The 22,458-nt window shown below is 38.1% G+C and overlaps 1 protein-coding gene across 3 annotated transcripts in view; it reads right to left on the bottom strand.

The window, feature by feature from the left end:
• The window catches only part of mre11a (MRE11 homolog A, double strand break repair nuclease), a 136,602-nt gene that overhangs the window by 90,302 nt on the left and 23,842 nt on the right, over window positions 1-22,458 (bottom strand). For all 3 annotated transcript variants that reach the window (XM_022679206.2, XM_022679207.2, XM_049478461.1), the window contains exons 7-9: window positions 16,258-16,372; window positions 12,325-12,510; window positions 4,139-4,310 (exon numbers count right to left, since the gene is read on the bottom strand). In XM_022679206.2, the coding sequence (XP_022534927.1) occupies window positions 4,139-4,310; window positions 12,325-12,510; window positions 16,258-16,372 (473 nt within the window). The remainder of the gene's footprint in view (window positions 1-4,138; window positions 4,311-12,324; window positions 12,511-16,257; window positions 16,373-22,458) is intronic.

The raw sequence follows: 22,458 nt of genomic DNA, 5'->3' as shown, positions 1-22,458 counted from the left end.
AGGAAACTGATGCTACGATTCTCACAGGCTCAACAAAACTGGACAATAGAAGATTGGAAAAACGTTACCTGGTCTGATGAGTCTCAATTTCTGCTGCGACATTCGGATGGTAGGGTCAGAATTTGACGTCAACAACATGAAAGCTATGATGGATCCATCCTGCCTTGTATTATTGGTTCAGGCTGGTGGTGACGGTGCTGAAATGGTGTGGGGGATATTTTCCTGCCACACTTTTGGCCCATTAGCACCAATTGAGCATCGCATCAACCTGCCTGAGTACTGTTGCTGACCATGTCCATCCCTTTATGAACAGTGTACCTGTATCTTCTGATGCTACTTCCAGAAGGATAATGCTCCATGTTATAAAGCAAAAATAATTTTAGACTGGTTTTATATATATATATACACACAACACATTTTATTAATAACCACAATGTTCTGTGATTAATTCTAGTTAAAATCATGATTTTTATATTTTATGCCAGTATTTCCCTATGTTTGACAGGGGGACACTAATAATAGTGTAGTGTGGTAGAATATTATAATGAGATTAGCCGAGAGCTTTAATGGAGAAAATTAATGATAGAGTAGTTGCATATTCTACCTTGGAAAAGTGGAAATGTGGCATCAGCTGAGTGTGCTTGTGGGCGAGTGTGTGTGTGAGAGACAGAGTGAGTAAGTGAGAGAGAGTGAGAGAGAGTGAGAGAGAGAGAGAGAGAGAGAGAGAGAGAGTGAGAGCGCCTGAGAGTCTTCAGCACAGCGATGGTTTACCAATCTTAGGGCTGGGGCGACGCGTCGACATAATCGACGTCATCGATTACAAAAATACACCGATTTGCATAACGTGCGTCGGCGCGTCGTAAACATGGCGGCGCCTGTGGAGAGCATTAGAGGTTAGATCGGGCCCAAAAATTCCAACTGGCTGTTTTCGGGCTGTTTTAATGAGCGAAATATGATCAGAATTATGTTAATTAACACGGTAACATAGAAGCATAGAACTTTTATTTAATTAAAATGATTTTTAAGAACAGCTAAACACAGTTCTGCAAGTCAAACGCGGAGGAGTTCACGTGCGAGAGACACACAGAGAGAGAGAGAGAGAGAGAGAGAGAGAGAGACAGAGAGAGAGAGAGAGAGAGAGAGAGATTTGCTTGTTCTGGTGAGAGCTACTCACAGGTGAAGGTTCTCTTTGATCTCCTCGTGCTCATATTCTAGTCCCATTCATAATTCTGCAGCTCCCTCAGTGTTTTCTGCCGTATTTTGCGGCTAGCGCGAGCGCTTACAACTGACACCGCGGACCGCGAGGTGCCGCCGCGTTTGTGCCGAATCCGACTCTCTGCTGAATCTGACTCCCGCTTCGCGGACAGAATCGGCACAACACCCCCGCTGTAGAACTGCGGTAGTGAAAACAGCGCTTATAAATACATTAGTTTAGTTTCACTTTCAGTTTTCGTTATTTTTTTTTTAATAAAAATATAATTAAAAAACAGACGCCTACATCTCGGACTATTTTCTGGAGCCCGGGTCGGATTTACGGGCGGGCCTCGGGTCATGTCGGGTTCGGGCAGAGAATCTAAGCTCTAGAGAGCTTGGACTCCGGAGAGCAATCTCCAGCTACAAAAAAACGCCAGCGGGCATCTAAAGTTTGGGAGCATTTCACGCAAAAGGGCAACAATGTGGTCCTCTGCCATACGTGCAAAAGGAGCACTTGAAGAGCAAACATCCAGGAGCACTATGTCAACAGGGTCACACAGTAAGTTACCGTTTACATCAGGGTCTCCGCGGGTGTCCTTAAAAAGACTTAAGGCTGTCTACCAAAGGTTTTAAACCTGCCACAGGCAGAAATTATACATTTTTGTTTTATATTTGTGCATGGCATTTCGCAGTTTCCAGAAACAGTAGCATTATTCATAAGTTCAGGTGTTTAGCTAAGCTAGCTGCCTTAAGTTATTTTAGCTAGCGCCGTCGGCGCTGCGGTGTCACACCGTTTTCTGTCACCGTCGGAATTTTGTGACCAGTGCTCACGGTTATGAGCGTTCATTGGCAAAACGGAAGCTTTCTATACCTACACCTTACCCTCAGCCCTAAACTGAACCGTTTTGGCCAGTCGGGGTAAACATTAGAAACGAACACGTTTCGAATCGGCCAGTGCACCGGTCTGCTGAGAACTACTTGCCAGTGGTCACAAAATCTAGCGGTCACAGAAAACAGTGCAACACACGGTTGTGGTGTATGGGAGCTTATCCATTTTTAGCGTTATAGATCTAAACAACGTGCTGTACATGTAAGTGATTATAAGTGTGGGGTTTGGTTTAGTAGGCTTGTGTTGTTGTTGTTGTTGTTGTTATTATATATAAATATAGTAATTTATCGTTTGCTTTAAAACGTAAAATAATTATTTAAATATGTTTCTCAATGAATAGATTAGTCGACTAATCGAAAAAAATAATCGTTAGAATAATCGTTTAAAAAATAATCGTTAGGGACAGCCCTAACCAATCTATAGGTGAGCCTTCAACCGTGCAGCTTGATTTAGTTTAGTTTAGTCTTTGCTATCATAAGGACAGGAAAAGTACAAAGTGTGTGGCTCGAAACATGCAAAAGGTATGTACTAATTCTCTTAATTAATCATGGGTATATTTCAGGCATAATGTAAAATAAACCAATTAGTGTGTCACATGCCTCACATTCTATTTAAGAGCCAGGTGTGCCCTGATCTTGGGGATTGCTAGTTTAACGGTGCAGCACTTCTGCGCTTTTCAGCAGACAAAACTGACCTTTGCATTCAAGTTTTCAAGGTGTGCAAGCAGGTCATTCACAGGAACAGCAATGTTATGTTCTTGTGCGTGTGATAAGCAGGGGCACCTGTCTAACAAAGATAGGTATGGACATCTGATCTTGACTGTTGTCATGGTTTTAATCGGTCAGTGGCGCACCAATTTACCTAAACCCATCTCACTTCCAGACCACCACATCCATCAGCATAGATTTATTCCTAAACTCCTTTACTTTTTAAACAATGCAGATGAAAGGTATGAAAATAGACTGTTGACAGGGTGTAAGATAAGCAATAAGCATCGTGACGTTCCTTGAGCAGGGTGTAAGATAGAGTCCCATGTCTCAAATACTCTCAGCTGTTTTGGTGGTAAAAATAGGACCTTCTTATATTACGCAGAAGGTTCTCCCTATACACTCACTGTCTGTGAATGACTAAGAACCTAGAGAAAGCAGGATACTCATGTATGCTGGATTTGTTTCCACTGAGCACGCCGGGGTTAGCAGCCAACATCCCAGCCTGCACCGACCACCAGGAGCCTGTTAAAGTATTAAGTACCTGCCACCGGCTGCGGCAGAGAACACTGTGACAGAGCTCTCAGTCTACTCACATGCTGTGAAGTGGTAATGCAGTGTGCACTCTGGGGGAGGTGGAAGAGACTATGTGAATTTAAATTGAATGACATTTGAAGTGTGTGTGAGTGTGTGTTCACTAGGGTCAAGAACAAATGTATGCATATCTAATGGATTCAGACTGTGAACATGTGAATATTAGCATGTTAGAGTCACTGATAAGCTAAGAATATCACTAAAGAGAGGCTGTATCAGTATATAACTGTACTGCATTTATGCAGCTCTGGAAAAAAAATGAGAGACAACTTAAAAATTATGAATTTCTTTAAATTTACCAAATTGAAAACCTCTGGAATATAATCAAGAGGAAGATGGATGATCACAAGACATCAAACCAAGCTGAACTGCTTGAATTTTTGCACCAGGAGTAAAGGCATAACGTTATCCAAAAGCAGTGTGTAAGACTGGTGGAGGAGAACATGCCAAGATTATGCAATAAAAACTGTGATTAAAAACCATGGTTATTCCACTAAATTAAATAAAAGTTTATGAATATGAACTTGTTTTCTTTGTATTATTTGAGGTCTTCAAGCTCTGCATCTTTATTTATTTATTTATTTATTTTTTCATTTTCTGCAAATAAATGCAGAAAATGCTGTTTGTACTTTATAGAATAAAACAACAATGTTAATTTTACTCAAACATAAACCTATAAATAGCAAAATCAGAGAAACTTATTCAGAAACTGAAGTGATCTATTAATATATATAAATATATACGTGTATATTACCTTCTGCTGGCAGAAAGCCTGCACTTTCTGGGTGACGTTGGGCTGCTCTGGACTGAAGAGCTCACTGTAGTCAGCCAGCGTCACGTCTTCAATCAGAAACTGACGGACAGTCTGCAGGGGAATCTTCTGCAGGTTCATCTTCCTCCCCTTCACCCGGAGCAAGCCAATGTGTCTGCAGACCAGCACAAAAAAATATATATAAACACACATACATACATAAAAAACATACAGTTTACTTTGATTTCTCATGCATTAAATGGATATGACCTCAATAATATTTGATAACCATGAACTACCGTATTTTTCAGACTATAAGATAGATAGATAGATAGATAGATAGATAGATAGATAGATAGATAGATAGATAGATAGATAGATAGATAGATAGATAGATAGATAGATAGATAGATAGATAGATAGATAGATAGATAGATAGATAGATAGATAGATAGATAGATAGATAGATAGATAGATAGATAGATAGATAGATAGATAGATAGATAGATACTTTATTGATCCCCGAGGGGAAATTCTTTTGCACCGAACAATAAGGCACACTATCAATGAACATCTATTTTCTGGTCTATTTTCATACAAATGTTGCACCGGATTATAAGGCGCATTTAAAGTGACAATAGTAAGAAACAGGGGTGTCGCCATGTTTTTCTTTTAATTCAGCAGGTCTTACTGCTAGGGGCATCTAAGTCAACAAAAATTCTTAAAAAAAACATTTTCTTTTAAAGTCAAATTAGCATTCTTCTGAAATCTGTTTACTTGGGTGATTAAAGCACTTCTGTTTATTTACAGTAAGCTTAGACCATAGACTGTATATAGCTGGACAGAGCATCGTCTCTCAAAAGTGAAGACACCACAGGTCAGGCGCCCCCTGCTGTTCGGTTGCAGAAAGCTGTGTAACCCCACCCATTCCCATAGGTTTCAATGGCAAAACAGACAACTTTCAATCATGTTTTTTTCCAATATACTGTAATTCTACCTCCATTATTTAAATGCAACAGTTAGTGTAACCTCTGCTTATATTGTCAAATTTTTTTTCGTCTACTGCGCAGACTCGGGTTTTGGGATCACCAACATGGCAGAAGATTTTGGCTTCATTTTCACTGAATGAATGGGAACGGCGACACGGCGTTCATCTTTTTACAGTCTCTGGCTTAGACTTCCAGTATTTTAGCACGATTAGCAGCAGCGCTAGCTGCAGTTAGCAGCACTTAGTGCTAGTAAATGCGACCCATCAGCACTACACTGAGTAACCCTGAGTTTCAACTAGCGGCTTGTTTTAAACGCGGCCTCTGGGTCCTATAGACCCGGTGCATGTTTAATTATCCAAACGATGTCTGAAACCAAAAAGATCCTGAAAAATACTGTTAATATTTTAATATTAATTCCATTACTAATTATTCTATCAATATTTAATGGAACGGTATTCCTTTCCTCTAACAGGTAATGGTTTTATTATAATAATTAACTCGTTTTTTCATGTTTCTCGACTTTATTACTTTTGAAAGACATATAAACAGCATATAAAACACATTAGTTCTACATAACACTGAAACATAACATTACAATTTTGTTTTTGTTTTAGTTTTTGCAGGGAGGGTTGCATATATGTGAGATGAACCATTTTCATATTATATGTTGATCACACTAATTAAGGCAAGCAAAAGAAGTTTCATACTAAAAAAAAAATAATTTTAACCATTTTTCCAAGATCTTCAAACTTTAAAACTGGTCAGTTTGACACGTAACATAAAACAGCAGGGTTAAAACTACATGATTTAACACACTATTCACAGAAAAGGCTGTCAGAAAATTATTTCCCAAGACATTAATTACAGGAACAACATTTTTCTAAGCAATCTCCCTATTTTCCATTTTTCCATTCTCATAAACAGCAAGAGATTTTACAGAACCCTTTCAAAGCAGGTTCATCCTGTTCTGGCTTTGTCACAGCGAGCAATTCTGGACTTCATTTCTTCCTACATTAACACAAATTTGGCTTCCACAAACACTGTCCACATGTGGTCATTATGCAGACAGCTGAGCGCTCCCTTAATAATTACCCCACACAGAATAAAGCAACCCAAATTACACACCAATCAGCCACAACAGCAAAAGCACTGACAGGTGAAGTGAAAAACATTGATCATCTGGTTCCAGTGGCACCTGTTCAAGGAGTGGGATAGATTAGGCAGCAAGTGAACAGTGAGTTTTTGCAGGTGATGTGATGGAAGCGAGAGAAATTGGCAGGAATAAGAATCTGAGCCATACTGAGATTGTTAACATGCATTTTGTAATCTGATTACAATCAATTGTATACTTTAAGGCACCGTATTCTGGGATTTCTTTAATCTACGCATGTAAACTCGTTATCTCTGCTGTGTTTCCCTGCTCATATATACTGACTGCATTGGCTGAAAGATGCTCTTGAGAGGGGTATCCAGTTAGTGGTGTTAACTGTCTTATTATTTTTTTATACAAGCAGCATTAGTCTTACACATTCACATTCACAAATAGTTTTTCCATTGTCTCACTATTCAAGTTCATGTAAACACTTTCAATGGACTACTAAAAAACTGCAGTAGTAGTAGATTATAAAGTGCAAGTAAACACACTTCTTGTAAAAAAAAAAAAAAAAAAACAAATGGCACATTACATTGCAGGCATACTTGATAAAGCTTTATTGTGCAGGGCGTCTATAATGTTTTGCACTGTCAAATGTGTTTTACTTTTTCTAATTCACCACATAAAACTCATATTAAAGCTGAGCTCCAGCTGCCAGAGCTTTAATTGCGAGTCCATAAATTACCATAAGATTTTAGAATCGCATTGTGGCGCTTAAAGTGGAAACACCATCGCAAAGAATGGCTTACACAATAGCGCTTTACAATAAACTGCTTTATTGTAAATGTGACACCTGTAGCTTTCTGACTACTACTGCTGTTGTACTTTTAGGTGTGCTTAAATGGGTAAATATTCTCTATACTTTTCATTGTAGCAGACTACGTGATGCACTCTTGAGAGGGGTATCCAGTTAGTCTATATAATGAGCATTGACAAAAATGCTGTAATCCTTACCTCACAAATATGATCTGGTCATCTCTCATATATTATATTATCTCTATATTATAAAAATATTGTCCAATCAGCCAAAACCAATTCAAAGCTGTTCAATGTTTCTACCTCTGCTGTAGATAAATAACTTTATGAATATGAACTTGTTTTCTTTGCATTATTAGAGATCTGAAAGCTCTGCATATTTTTTGTTATTTCAGACATTTCTCATTTTCTGTAACTAAATGCTCTAAATGACAATATTTTTATTTGGAATTTGGGAGAAATATTGTCTGTAGTTTATAGAATGAAAACAACAATGTTCATTTTATTCAAATATTTTTACCTATAAATAGCAAATTCAGAGAAATTAATTCAGAAACTGAAGTTGAGCTGTATATATTTAATTTCATTGGTTTATACAGAGCTCATATACAGAATTCTAAATATGAGGATAATTTAGCCTGCAGAATTTAGCCTGCAGGATTTAGCCCTGTCCACTCATACAGACTTTTTTAGGTTGATTTTCTTTCAGAAAAATACTGGGCAGCCAATCAGAATAGAGATAATTTACATACAGTACAAAGCGACTCAGAAGTTTGGGATAACTTGTAAATTTCCATGTGTTCCAAAGAAGAACACAAAGTCACAAACAACTTTGTCCATTACTAAAGTCATGACTTTTAAAGAAAGAAAAAATGCCTATTTTCGTATTTTGAGGCCAATTTTGCAATTCTCATTCCTCTCAGCCTCAATCTCCTGATATAGCTGGTAATCCAAGTTAAGAACGTTATTAAGCCAATTGATTGTTAGCAAACTTTTTCAATTCTGTTGCACAGCTGAAAAACTTCATACTAATAAGAAAGCATAAACAGGAGCACAACATTCAGAGTTAGTCTAAAATCAGAAGCATCAGCAGTTGTTGGTTCAAAATAGCCAGAAAGAAACAACCATCTCTTTAGAGAGACTGAAAATATCTTACCACGCTGTTAAGTAAACCCTTTAGAGAGTAGCACAGAGTGGCTCTAACAAGGACAGAAAAAGGAGTGGGAGGCCCCGATGCACAACTGTGCAACAAAATAAATATCTTAAGAGTGTGCAGGTTGAAACAAATACGACTCACAGGTGGTCAAATGACCGATGTACTAAATTGAACCTAACTTCAGGATGCAAGACTGGCCAATAAAAGCTTTAATGCCTTTTATTAAAAATTTCGTACATCACACACTTCATATTTCAAACGAAATATTGTCCTTTTTCAGAGATACCATTAAAATGCTGTAATACTGTGAAATACGGTATGCAGATCAGAGCAGCATTTTCAACAGAGAAGGTAAAGTAATCTGTCTCTGAAAAAAAGTTCAATAATGAGCCGACTGAATTATTGCGTAAAGCGATTGGCCATTATCCGCAAAGAGGAAAACAAAAGTTAAAACGGTTGAGAGGGAAAATAAATGAATTGTTTCACCTGTTTATACACCCATGTCAGATAAGCAAATAATTAGCGATGTATGAGGTGTTAATTGCGAAGGCAAATTAGAATTTCCGCAACACCTGTGGCTTTTAATGAGACCCTGTGGACAGCGAGGCACTGTTGCTGTTTTAGTGAAGCGGACTGCATTTATTCAGGCCTTGTTAATTACCTGCTTTTCCATCAGCCTCTAATAGAGATGCTCATCTTCAGAAACACACAGCCGTGTGTTTTCTGACAAAGGCAACAACAGATGCCATGCAGCCTAATAGATTAAAGTATTACCGTGTTCGTGTAAATGTCAGAGAGTGAGGAAGGCTTTGTGTGTTAAAGAGGTCATATTTGCAAAGGTTCTTCCTCGAATTCTTTTGCTCTAAACTTCACTTATAACATCTGTGTGGGTTTATGAGGCAAACACGATAATTACAATCATTATAGCATGGCCATTTTGTGACTTCTTTAACTTCTAAAGAATTGAACAGTTTGACAGTTTCCTCTGGAGTTTCCTCAGTCTCTACCAGTTGGGTGCAGCTAAAGCTTGATGTGAAGTTGGGTTGTTTTTGAGAGAGTGTATGTTTTGCTCTTTTTTTGGGGTATCAAGTGAGTTTTTATTATTTTTCTTTTCAATTTTCTCCCAATTTGGCTGTCCAATTGTCCCACCCCTTTGTGCATCCCCATCACCAGTGGCACCTGCGACCCTGGGAGGGAGGGTGCGGACGAGCACATGCCTCCTCCAACACGTGTGAAGTCAGTGACCTTTTTTCGAGCTGCTGCCAATGCATTATTGCCTGAGCAGCGCCACAGCACAATCGGAGGAAAGCGCAGCGATTCATTCGATTACAGACGCTGTGTGCCACCCGGCGCCACCTTTGAGCGTAATGGGGAGAGAGCACCATCTACCCACCCAGAGGGAACAAGGGCAATTGTGCTCCCTCAGTGCTCTGGCAGTTGATGGCAGAGCTACATGAACGGGATTCGAACCTGCGACCTACAGTTTTTATAGTGGCAGCCACTAGACCACTTGGCGCCAAGTAGTCCATTGCCATGTTTAATGGTCTTCTGCTTGGCATTCCCAAGAGTCGAAGTCAATGGCACACTGTTCCATATCCCTCTTGCACACTCTTGTCTTTCAAGCGTAGTCTTGGGCACACTCCTTTTCCAGTTTGCCGTAAAAGAGATCTTTAGGGAATGCGACCCTTGCCCATCCTCCGGATGTGGCCGAGCCATCGAAGGCTCCTCTCGCAGATGATAGTTTGCAAGCAGAACTGTTTTGCAAGCTTCAGCATCTTTTTATTCGAGATCTTGTCTTGCCATTTGATGTGTAGGATCTGGCGCTGGCACCTCAAGTGGAAGCTGTTTAGGTTCCTTTCTTGTCTTGTTACGTACGTTGTCCAAGTCTCGCTGGAATAGAGAAGAGTTTGAAAGACATGTCTGGTAGACGCGTATATTCACTTGAGCAGTTGAGAAGTTTGCAGTTGTTTTACACTCTGTGCTTTAGCTTTGCCATGATTGCCGCATCCTTTGCGATTCTGCTGTTGATCTCAACATCTGTAGAGATGAAGGTCAATATGGTGGATCCAAGGTAAATGAAGTTTGTTACAACATCCAGGCTGTGTCCATCGATGACGATGTTTGGCTGGCTGATATTTGTTTTCTTTAAGCTGATGGCCAGTCCAAATTCCACACAATTTAGTTTAATATGTGCAATATTTATTGAGCAACACACACAGAGGTATTGTTAGGCCACCATGTTTGCCAACGTACCATGCCGAATGTCTCAGCAAGGAGTTGTGGGCTGAACATGTGGGGTTTAATTGTGGCAGGATGGGTATGTGCAAAAAGCTAAATGGGCAGGGACAAACTGGTGTAAATTGAATGGGTGGAGCTAATCTCTGCAGACTAAATGGCCAACATAAACTCCTGTACCCTGAATACATGGGTCCAAACTTCTGTAAGGCTGGTTAATACAGCTCTAAAAAAAATTAAGAGACCACTTCAGTTTCTCTGATTTTGCTATTCATAGGTGTATGTTTGAATAAAATGAATATTGTTGTTTTATATAAACTACAGACAACATTTCTCCTAAATTCCAAAAAATGTATATTGTCATTTAGAGTATTTATTTGCAGAAAATAAGCAATGGCTGAAAACAAAAAAAAAAAAAGATGCAGAGCTTTCAGACGAGAGTTTTCCTGCATTGTGGCATGTTCTCCTCCACTCCTCCTCCTTACACACTGCTTTTGAATAACTTTATGTCACTCCTGGTGCAAAAAAATCAATCAGTTCAGTTTGGTTTGATGGCTTGTGATCATCCGTCTTCCTCATGATTATATTCCAGAGGTTTTTATTTTGGTAAAATCAAAGAAACTCATCATTTTTAAGTGGTTATTTTATTTTTCAGAGCTGAATATAATTTTGAATTTGGCATTAATCTTCAGAATATTAAATGTGCAAGGATGCTGAATTGCTACAGGCAGGTGGCAGCTTTCTAGCTTGTGTGGCCCTGTCCGTGACTTTTTGTTCGCCAAAAAAAAGGAGAAAAAGCATGAAAGAACAGCATTTATAACTGTGGGCTATGCAATGTATGAGATAAGCCTTTGTAAACTGAATGGGAGGGGCTAAACTATTGTGTACCTTATGGACAGGGCTAAACTGTTGTACCCTGAATAGGTGGGGCCAAACTTAAGGTAACTATAAGGCTGGTTTAAAAAAAAAAAAAAATTTAATTCTAACCCATAATTCCAGAAATCCAAACACTACTGTTTTCAGCTTATTTTTTTTAAATTCCAAGGGCATCTGTTCTGTGTATGATGCCCTATTGTGCGTAATGTACTGGCCTAATTCTCTATAGAAATAAAAAAATAAATAAGATGCACTGAGGTGAAATAGCAGCATAGCTGAATCGTTATTTAGTTTGTGTTAAATATACCTCTATGTCATTTCTCCTCTAGATCAAAAGAAAGATTTAAAAAAAAATCTCTCTTTCATACAGCATCAATCTGCCTTCAAATGCAGGCTGAAGACCTACTCCTTTCAAGACCACTTAACCAAACACTAATCCAGCCTTTATTAAAGAGCCTTTTACTGCAGTTGTGAAATGTTTTCTTTCTGAATCATGTTTTGTTTGCGTTTAGGTATTAGCGGACTCTTGAGATGCTTGAGAGAAAGCTCAGGGTTGTTTCTGTACTCCAGTTTATTCAGGTTGGCTAGGGATTTATACGTCAACAATAAAGCTCTTCAATAGAGTGCCTGTAATTAATGAATGCAGCAATGCAGTTTAAATACACACTCTAGTTACAATATTATGACCACTTCCTTGTTTCTACACAAATATCCATTTAGTAAGGATTTTTTTCAGGAGCCCTGTGTGTAGTTCTATCATTACAGACTGCAGTCCTGTATAGAATTTTTGCACCATTTTAAAAGTCAAATTTATTGTTTTTTTTAAGCCCTTTTTAAGACCTCAATATAATTTACTGACTACTGACGTACTGACGTACTGACTACTTTCATTTCACACCCGGTGCCCCTTCTAAACTACGCCTCACATTTTTATTTTTATTTTTTTCAAATTTGAGCTGAGGGTGGAGTCCGCTAAAATCAGGAGGTTTAGTTCCCTTCAAAAGCAAAAAATAATTCTACATACTTCTTGACCGCCTCCCCCGGAGACAGTGACGTGACCACAGAGCTGCCGGGCTGCGTGACGTAGAAGAGCTGCTGCTCGTTTCGGGCTGGAGTGATTTTACACTCGTGCTCATGTCCCCAAACCACCAGATCCAGAAAGTCATCCAGAAACTGCTCGGGGATGTAGTTGGTGGCTCCATGCTTACTCCTACACACGCACACATACACACACACACACAAACAGAGAGACACAATTGGCACGTAAATTAGTTTCCTGCAAATGCCAGGCTTAGAGAATAACTGTAAAACTGCTCTTTATCTCTGGACCGAGTCCAGCTGGCCGCAGAATGAACTCAGGGTCGCATGCAAATTAAAATGGAAAAACTGACAAAAAATGTGAATTAAGTCCAGCTTTCTAATCAGCCGGGAAAACGAACTCGTGCCTGAGCCGTTTTCAGATTCACCCATATTATAGATAACAGCGGGGTTTCTACCAGAAAAAGAGATGCTAATTACTGACAGTATTCAGGCAGTGTGTGCTGGAGGGGGGAATATGATATTATCATTTATGCCAATTCAATTTAGAACTAGGATATCCTGTCTTCATTAACTGTAAAAAAAAACTACAATGACAGAGAACCACAGCTTTTATGAGTACAAAAAAAATTTATCTTTACTGCAACACAAAAACAATAAACAACAGTTTAGAAGTGGGTCTCTTTTCTTTTGTCTCCAACCTTTAATAAATTACTATACTAGGGATGGAGAATAATTCAATATCAATATTTATTACGATTAAATATGTTTCAATAACGGTCATATGATTATTAAACACATTTCAGTATTTCAATATCATTCAGATCCCGCCCGAGGGCAGCATTTATACAGCAGCTAAATTCCGGTGTTCTGAGCAGAGAAAAACAATAATTCAGATTGGAAAAACTGCTGCATTGCAGGTAATATTAGCATTAGCCTGTTACCAAGTAGTGCAACATGCTAGATCTGCACAATACTGGGAAAAAAAAAATACACTGTGATATTCTTTTTGATCTGTGATTTACTGTTTATTGCTAAATTAAAAAAATACAGGTATATTCACAGGGGTGAATTAATGCACGGGCTACTCTAGGCTTCAGCCTTGGGGCCCATGCAATGTTTAGGGCCGACTGATTAGCCACACGTTTTTTTATTAATTCATTTTCCCACCAAGCTTGCCTAGCTTCACGCTTAAGTTAGAGACCTTATTAACAATGGAAATGAAACCTTTGTCTGTGTGAGTGTGCTCGTGGACACTCACGCTGTTTATTGCGTGTCCAATTAACAATAACGCTAATCCAGGAAGCTACCTTTGGACCTACATCACTGTGCTGAAGACTCTCAGATGCTCTCTCTCTCTCTCTCTCTCTCTCTCTCACACACACACACACACACACACACGCACACACACACACACACACACACACACAGCTAAAAGCATGTTTCAAGGATGTTAAAGGTAGAATATATGCAGCTACACTAGCATTTTTTCCTCTATTAAAGCTCTCAGTTAAACTCAGCATATTAAAAATATTCAAATTAAAAAATCATATGCCTAAAAAAGTGAATAATTACATATTTATTAAATCAATGACCCAACTAGAGACGATGAACGATATGGCTACATTTTTATAAGTTATTTACATTTGCATTTAAGTTTAATTTCAATTAATAAAATATATACTGTACCAGTATTGTTAAATGTGTTTTCGTTCTTTTATGATTTTTCACATTTAAAAGTAATTTTAATATTAAAGACTTTATTAAAACTCTACAGAAAGACAGGCGTTTAAAAAGAGTAAAACAAACCAGAATATGTTTTATACTTTAGATTCTTCTTTGAGGACAGATCTGCACACTCTTGGTATTTTAATCTCAGGCTTTTTCAGCGTCTTGAAGGAGTTTCTGGAGCTGCTGAACAATAATTGCTGCTTTTCCTTCATGCTGTGAAGCTTCAGCTCATCCAAAAGTCACCTTAAATCACCATCTCAATTGATTAGGTCTAGACCAGGGGATTGTGGATTGTTTATACTGTTTAATATGTAGTTTCATATGTGTCCCTTAACTGTTTTCATGTGTTTAATTTGAATCTACACTGTAGAAAGACACAAACTGAACAGAAAACGTGCCACGAATGGCCACAATAGAATATATTTTTATTATTATATTTAATTTTATATTTTAACCTTTAACTGGGGTTGTATAGTAAAATATTAATAGTCCACTAAAGACATTAAATAAATTATATTGGACAGGGACAAAATTCAGAGCGCATACTGTATAATTCATCACAGGCACTAAAGTAATTCAACATCCAAGCATTTATATACTACATACAGGATTATAACAACTCTACTAACCCCCCAGTGGGAGGCTGGAGCTACAGAACAAGAACAGCTCTCAGCTGAAAACATCCTGCTACTTACAAAGTGCTCCTATATTCCGATACTTAACCCCCCTGCAGCTCTGTGCTCTGGGTCTTCTCTCTAACTGCCCTCGACAAATCAGAATGTCCCAAAGTGCCTGAGGCTAATGTTCATGTCTGGGTCTGCAGGTGGACTCCATGCCTGGACTCCGGTAGTACAAATAAATAGTCAAACAGGAAACTGCATATCAGAGCAACTTTAAACATGACTGTTAAACTGAACCCAGTGAACGCTGAGGAGAAAGCACAGAGTAAACGTGAGAAATACCCAGGGACAATAAAATATTAAAATATAAAGATATTGGTGATTGTACTGTATATGGTGGCTATTATTAATAAATGAAAAACCCTGGTCAACAGCGTGTTTAATTAAAATGAGATTTAACAGAGCTGGTGTGAATAAAGTTTAGTTCTTTTGCACCAGTGATTGCAGGGTCCACAGGAGCACAACTAGTCCCAGATAATTGGATACACTGAAGCGAACACCACTCGCAATCTCTTTAATAAAATACACAGCTAATCAGAGCTTTTAATACAGAACATCACTGTGAACAAAACAAAAACACATTTCAAACGCACTGCAGGAGCACTTCCCTTTCTTTAAAATACCTCAAAATAACTAGAAACACAATATCCAGCATTACATAAAGAAAAGTAAATAAAGGGAAAGGATAATACAAGAAAGGAAAATAATAAATGCAACAGAGTATGAGAGAAAAGGTAAAGGAAAGGAGAGGAAAGGAAAGAGAAAAAAACAAATAAAAGAAAACGAAATCTAAAGAAAGGAAATGATGGGTTAGACTAGGAAAGGAAATGAAAAAAATATGGGATGGAAAAGGTAAGAGAAAAAAAATTATGGGATAGAATAGGAAATAAAATAAAAGGAACTAATAAAATAGAGTAGAAAAGGAAAAGAATAGAAATAAATTATGGGATAAAACATGAAAAAAATGGAAAATGAAAGGAAAGGAAATTATGGGATATGATAGGAAAGGAAGTAAAAGAAAAGAAAAGAAAAGAAAAGAAAAGAAAAGAAAAGAAAAGAAAGGAAAAAGTAAAAAAAATGAAAGGAAAGGAAAAAAAAAGAAAATCATGAAATAAAATAGGAAAGGAAAGGAAAGGAAAGGACGGGTAGAATAATAAAGGACAATAAAGGAAAAAATATTAGAATAGAAAAAGATAGAATAGAAAATTGTGTGTGGGGGTGAATGTGTGGGGGGGTTAATGTGTGGGCGGCTGTTCGTTGTATGCAAAGTTGTAAACTTTAAATAAAATATATTTAAAAAAGATAGAATAGGAAATTAAACAAATGGTACAGGACAAGACAGGGGGAAAAGGAAATAAAGAAAGGGAATCGCTAGGAGATGAAAGGAAGAGAATTGAATGGAGACTAAATTAAATTGAATTAAAGGAGATGAATTGGTCTAACAGAACAGAACAGAATGGAACAGAATGGAAAGGAACAGAAGGACTAGAAGAAGGTAAAGAATGTACCGGTTTTGATGGATGACGAACAGATTGAACCAGCTTTCTTCGTCCTCTCGTGGGCGGAGCATGGTCACCTGGTTGTTTACAAACATCCGGTACAGTCTCTCATCCGGGATAGAACCTGAAAACAACGAGAAGATGCAGAACTTTATAAAGCTTTAATCAGCAGTTCAACAAAAACACTGTAATGCAGAAAATTAAGTAGTACCAGGACAACATGGCATTCATTACAAATAAATAAACCACAAATAAATAAAAACGCCTTTAAATGTCACTCTAACCTAAATATGATTAATAGCAATGTCCCAATGAACACCATCTGATCCGAGTCTCTGAATATGGTTCTTACTCATACTAATGATTGAGAAGGCAGCAGCATGTGGAGGAGCATTTTACCCAAGTAAAAATTGTAGTTTATGGTTGGAATCCCATTCATGCAGCTTGCCATCAGCTGCCGGAGCCCAGAGAGCACAATTGGACTTGCTCTCTCTGGGTGGGTAGATGGGTGATGTCGATGTCGATCAGCACAAGGCATCTGTGAGCTGATGTATCAGAACCGAGTCGCTGCGTTTTCCTCCGAGCGTGCTGTGATGCTATTCTGCAATGCTGCATCAGTATCAGTTCGAAAAGAAGCAGTGGCTGACTTCACATGTATCGGAGGAGGCATGTTCTAGTCTTCATCCTCCTGGTGTTGAGGCATCACTAGTGATGTGGGAGTCCTAGTGAGTGGGTTAGGTAATTGGCCTTGTAAATAGTAGTTTATCTGAGGTTAAAGATGCACATAAAAATACATTTTCCACACATATATTTTTTTGTGTGGAAAGACACCGCAACACAACCTCCCACAGGCCTCCATTGTCAGAGATTCACACTGGTGTTGTATAATGGTATGCACAGAAACAGTCCATCATGCTCTCGGCATACTGTGATTACCGTGCGCATATGTATGAGCTCCTGAATGCATTCACTGAAGATACTCAGCATAAATGAATCTAATGTATCTATTAGTCAGCCGCTCCTCTGCTTTGCGGGGTATAGAGACGTATAAAGAGTCTCACATGGATGGTGTTTGATGAGACTTGTGTGGAGAAACTCGAGAGGTCTTCACCGAGGCCCCGAACACAACCCCTCTCAACACTGCTGGGATTACCTGCAATGCTGATTAAGAACCAGACCTTCTTGACCGACATCAGGGACGACTCAAACTCCCACAGACACGTTCTGAACATGCTGTCTACAGCCTTAGGTCCAATCACACTTCTAATTTGTACCTTGGTACCTTGTAACCTTTCGCCTTAGAACAGAGTTACAAGAGGAAGCGGTGAAATCCTCCCTCCCAAGGACTGGAACAACCCATTCAAGCACCTGTAGGTGAGCTTGGCGAGGCTGATGTGACGATTCTAAAAGTTCAGCAACCTAGCTGCTGGTTAACTAGTTCACTTTAGGGCATCACATGTCTTCAGAAAGGGGGCAGGTGGTGCAGAAATTAATTATTATTAATTATTAACGTTCCTTAATCCTTCTGTGATGGGGAGCTAAAATCAGCTTTTATTAACTTTCATTTAATTTACTCTATTAATTTTATAGATTTATGTATAAATAAATTAACAAACACAAAAATGCGGGTATTCAATCTGTAATTTCAGTTTGTTTTAGTTTTTTCTTCTAATTACCGTTTTTATTACTTTCAGTTTTTGTTATTTCGTGTTATTTTAATAAAAACAGAAAAATAGATATGAACTAGGAAGATGACCAACTAAACTAAGCTCAAAATGCTTAAAGAAATGTAATCTAACGAATTCTAAAAGAGCAAAATGAAATAGTGAACACAAAAAAAAAACAAATAATAATATTTAAAAAAAAAAAAAAAAATGCGTCTGGGCCACAAAAAAAAAAACAAAAAAAAACAAAGACATGAACAAAAACAATAATTTAAGAGCCAATAAAGTTGTACTAATCTCAAAGCAGTAAGTTAACAGACAGAATATAAAGCTTTACCAGCGCTATGAGATGCAACACCTATAAAACAGAAGGAGCAGCGACACCGTGACGGTTCTAGTGAAATCATTAAAATTATAATTAAAAATATTATATGGCAGTAATACCGTATACCGCCATATAATCTGACGACGTATGACGGTATGAAAAACTTTAATATTGCCCAACCCTAATTTGCATGAATAATTGATGAAATTATTGTAGAAACGATAGGGATATCGTCTCCACGATATTTATCATCATATCGCACAGCACTAATCAGATGAATGTTATTTATGACATATAATGATCTCCAATTTTCTTTTTGTACACTGACAGTATATTTTTAAGAATAAAAAATACAGGCCCAACTTGAGAAACTTAGAAGTGGACATGAAACATTTCAGTTTGTACAAGTTTTCTAAGAGATGAAATATAATGGAATTTATTCAGGGGGCATTTTTTTTATATAAAATGTTTACACACTAAATTATAATATATTTATGTTTGTTACGTTTGCGCTAGTGCGCCGCCTTTTTGCCTGTGCAGCACTGGTGACGTCACGAGGCTGGTTGGTTGAAGAGCCCAGGTACATAGCTAGCGGTCAGGGTTAGGGAAAAGAGCTTGTTGTTTGTGGAGATTATGGATGAAATTATAGATTATGGATGGAAGTTAGAAGGATTGCTGGGTAGCTAGCTTCATCTAGTTAGCGTTAGCTAACGTTGGCTAGCTATGATAAGATATATAAAAGATATATAAAAAGATAGCTAAAACTAAAAACGGAGGAAAAAAGCCTCGGACTTCAGCTTATTTGTCCGGCAAACGACTAACTTAATGCTCCTGCCTCAAAAACCCTCTCCTCCACATAGTCCTCGTCTAGAAAGTGCTCGCTACTAACCGGAAGATTCTCGCGCTTCAGCGCCGCTACTCAACACTGAAGAACAGCTGTCCGCTTAAGTGGCGAGGTATGAAAGTGAAAGTGAACCTTTTTTTCGTTCTTTACCCTTTACAATTTTACTACACCCAGTATTACTACACCCAGGGGCAATACATCGATTTTTGGTTTGGCTTTTACTATCCATTGAGGAACTAAATTACTGTAGGCTCTTAGTTTATGTTAGTGAGGCATTCAGGAACCAACCACGTGACCTCATTTTCAGCGCTGGGACAAGATGGCGCTGCGCTTACTTAAAAAAATGACATTTAGATTGCTTATTATTTTAATTCCGCTTCACTGACTGTTAAACTTATAAAATTTGTTAGACTGAAAATACATCTTGTGAATTATACTGAATACTTGAAGTGTTTCATGTCCCCTTTAAGGAGAACTTTCACTTTCAGTTTTTGTTATTTTGTGTTATTTTATTTAAAACAGAAAAATAGATATGAAATAGGAAAATGCTAATATAATCTAACGAATTCTAAAAGAGCAAAATGAAATAGTGAACACATTAAAAAAAATTAAATATTAAAAAATATAAATATTAATATATAATATATATAAATATATAAATATTAAAAAAAATAATAATAATAAAAAATAACCTGCATCTGGGCGACGAAGAAAAAAAAAAAACGAAGAAATTAACAAAAACAATCATTTAAGAGCCAATAAAGTTGTACTAATCTCAAAGCAGTAGCTTAACAGACAGAATATAAAGCTTTACCAGCACTATGAGACGAAACACCTATAAAACAGAAGGAGCAGCGACACCGTGACGGTTCTAGTGAAATAATTTTTATTTTTTTCTCTAATTTTTCCCATTTTCTCCCCAATTTACACGGCCAATTACCCAACCCACTCATTAAGACTCCCCCTATCACTAGTGATTCCCCAACACACCAGGAGGGTGAAGACTAACACATGCTTCCTCCGATATATGTGAAGTCAGCCACCGCTTCTTTTTGAGCTGCTGCTGATGCAGCATTGCCGAGCAGACCACTCGGCGCCCCGTCTAGTGAAATAATTAAAATTATAATTAAAATTATTATATGGCAGTAATACCATATACCACCATATAATCTGACGACGTATGATGGTATGAAATAATTTGCCTAAATAATTGATTAAATTTCTGTAGAAACGATAGTGATATCGTCCCCACGGTATTTATCTTCATATCGCACAGCACTAATCAGATGAATGTTATTTACGACATATATAATTTTCTTTTTGTACACTGACAGTATATTTTTAAGAATCGAAAAATACAGGCCCAGCTTGAGAAACTTAGAAGCTTAAAAACTTTTCTAAAGTACTGGGTTTGTTTAAAAATGTGGAGGAAAAGTTCCGAGCACAAGCTTGTCCTTATCTGCTGGCACTGCGGAGAGCAAGAGGTGCTCTGCTGCTTTCATAAGCTCGTCACAGCTGGACTGCACTGACCACAAGCATCCTCACACTGACCGCTGGGCTTTCATTGAGCGGAATAAAAACCTGCATTCATGAGGAGTCACAACAAACCTGCCAAAACCCATATCACACACTGCTGCACACAGCCTGCTTTTTCTCATTTTATTTTTACTGCTTCACACACTTGCAGATCAACAGTATATCAACACTGATCACACAGATAGCCATATACAGCTTTTCTGTATTCCAGAAAATACAGGGTTAGAAAATACACAAAAATCACAACATTATGTACAACAAAACACACACTGAAACACCACCACCATGTCAGTACAGTCACTGCAGTGCTGATAATAAATGATCTACTGTGTAAATAAAAATAGCTGCTCTGTGGTGGTCTTATGGGTTCATATTGAAGAACAGGTTGAATAGAGGAGAATAATAATAAAGTATGCAGTAAAAAACTGATACAGAACTACAGTCTGTAATTACAGAACGACACCGTGTTCCAGTGTGCTCAGTGGAGCTGATAAAATGGACAATGATTGTAGAAACAACTGGTCATATATCAAATATCGGTAATAATACTGCCAAGCAGGGTTGCAGCAACAATTAATCGACATAATCAACAACATAAAGCTATAGAAATGTTTTTGACGCATCATTACGGGTCATTGCGGTGTGTGTAGTGCTGATTTCTGCTGCACGACAAGTTTTTACATAGTAGAACTTTTCTTTCAACACCATATCACATCTCTGAATGGCCAGAATAAAAAATCCAACGCATTCAGAGCTTCATTTTGGAGAAAAATTCAGCAGTTTAGCCACTCAGAAAACATTAGCAACATTAGCAGCATTAGCAAGCACCCTTGGAGGGAAAACAAGGCGAAATGCTGTTTTTCACTGTTGTTGTATTGATTGCATCGTTAAAATTGACACGTAATGTGGTCCAGTTGACTAAGGTGCTGCAACTATGATCGGGATATCGCTGGTTCGAATCCCGGTCATGCAGCATGCCATCAGCTGCTGAAACCTTGAGAGAGCTCAATTGGCCTTGCTCTCTCTGGGTGGGTAGATTGCAATCTTCCCCCTCATCACTCCTAGGGGTGATGTCGGTCAGCATGCGGTGTTTGTTGGCTACTCTTCTGCCAGAATCAACTCCATTCAAGCGCAACAAATTCACTCTCAGATTCCTTTGATTTTAGGATATAAATATGGATTAATCTACAGTTACATCAGATGCAAAAATGTCAAGCATAAGCTGTTGTGCCCATACTGCTTTATGAATCACATACATACAAATAGTATGTTGAATTTTGGCACAACGTTGGTTCTTTTTATTCTTCTATTGTTTAATCAGTAACAATAGCCTGTTTCATTTTTACTGTAATCAGACAAAGACCAAGGTAACCTGAGTAAAATAAAAAAAGGACTTTTAAAATGATAATGCACCTAGCCCTGTGTGAAAAAGTGTTTGCCCCTAAACCTAATAACTTGGTTGTGCCACCCTTGGCGTCAACAACTGCAATGAAACTTTACTGTTAACCTGTAATGAGTCTTTTACTTCTCTGTGGAGGAATTTTGGTCCACTCTCCTTTACAGGATTGTTTTAATTCAAAAACATTGGAGGGTTTTCCAGCATAAAGTCCTGTTTAAGATTAAGCCACATCATCTTAATGAGACTTTGACTAGGCCCCTACAAAAGCCATTCAGAGGTGGATTTGCAGGTGTGCTTTGGATCATTTTCCTGCTGCAGAACCCAAGTACACCTGAGCTTCTCCTTCAAGATTCCTGGTTTCATCTACTACAGCAAGTTGCCCAGGCCTGAAGCAGCAAAGCAGCCCCAGATCATCACACTACCACCACAATGTTTTACGTTA

Source organism: Astyanax mexicanus, chromosome 4, assembly GCF_023375975.1.
Source record: "Astyanax mexicanus isolate ESR-SI-001 chromosome 4, AstMex3_surface, whole genome shotgun sequence".
In the NCBI taxonomy this organism is placed as follows: domain Eukaryota; kingdom Metazoa; phylum Chordata; class Actinopteri; order Characiformes; family Acestrorhamphidae; genus Astyanax; species Astyanax mexicanus.
This window is presented reverse-complemented; position numbering and strand designations above follow the sequence as displayed.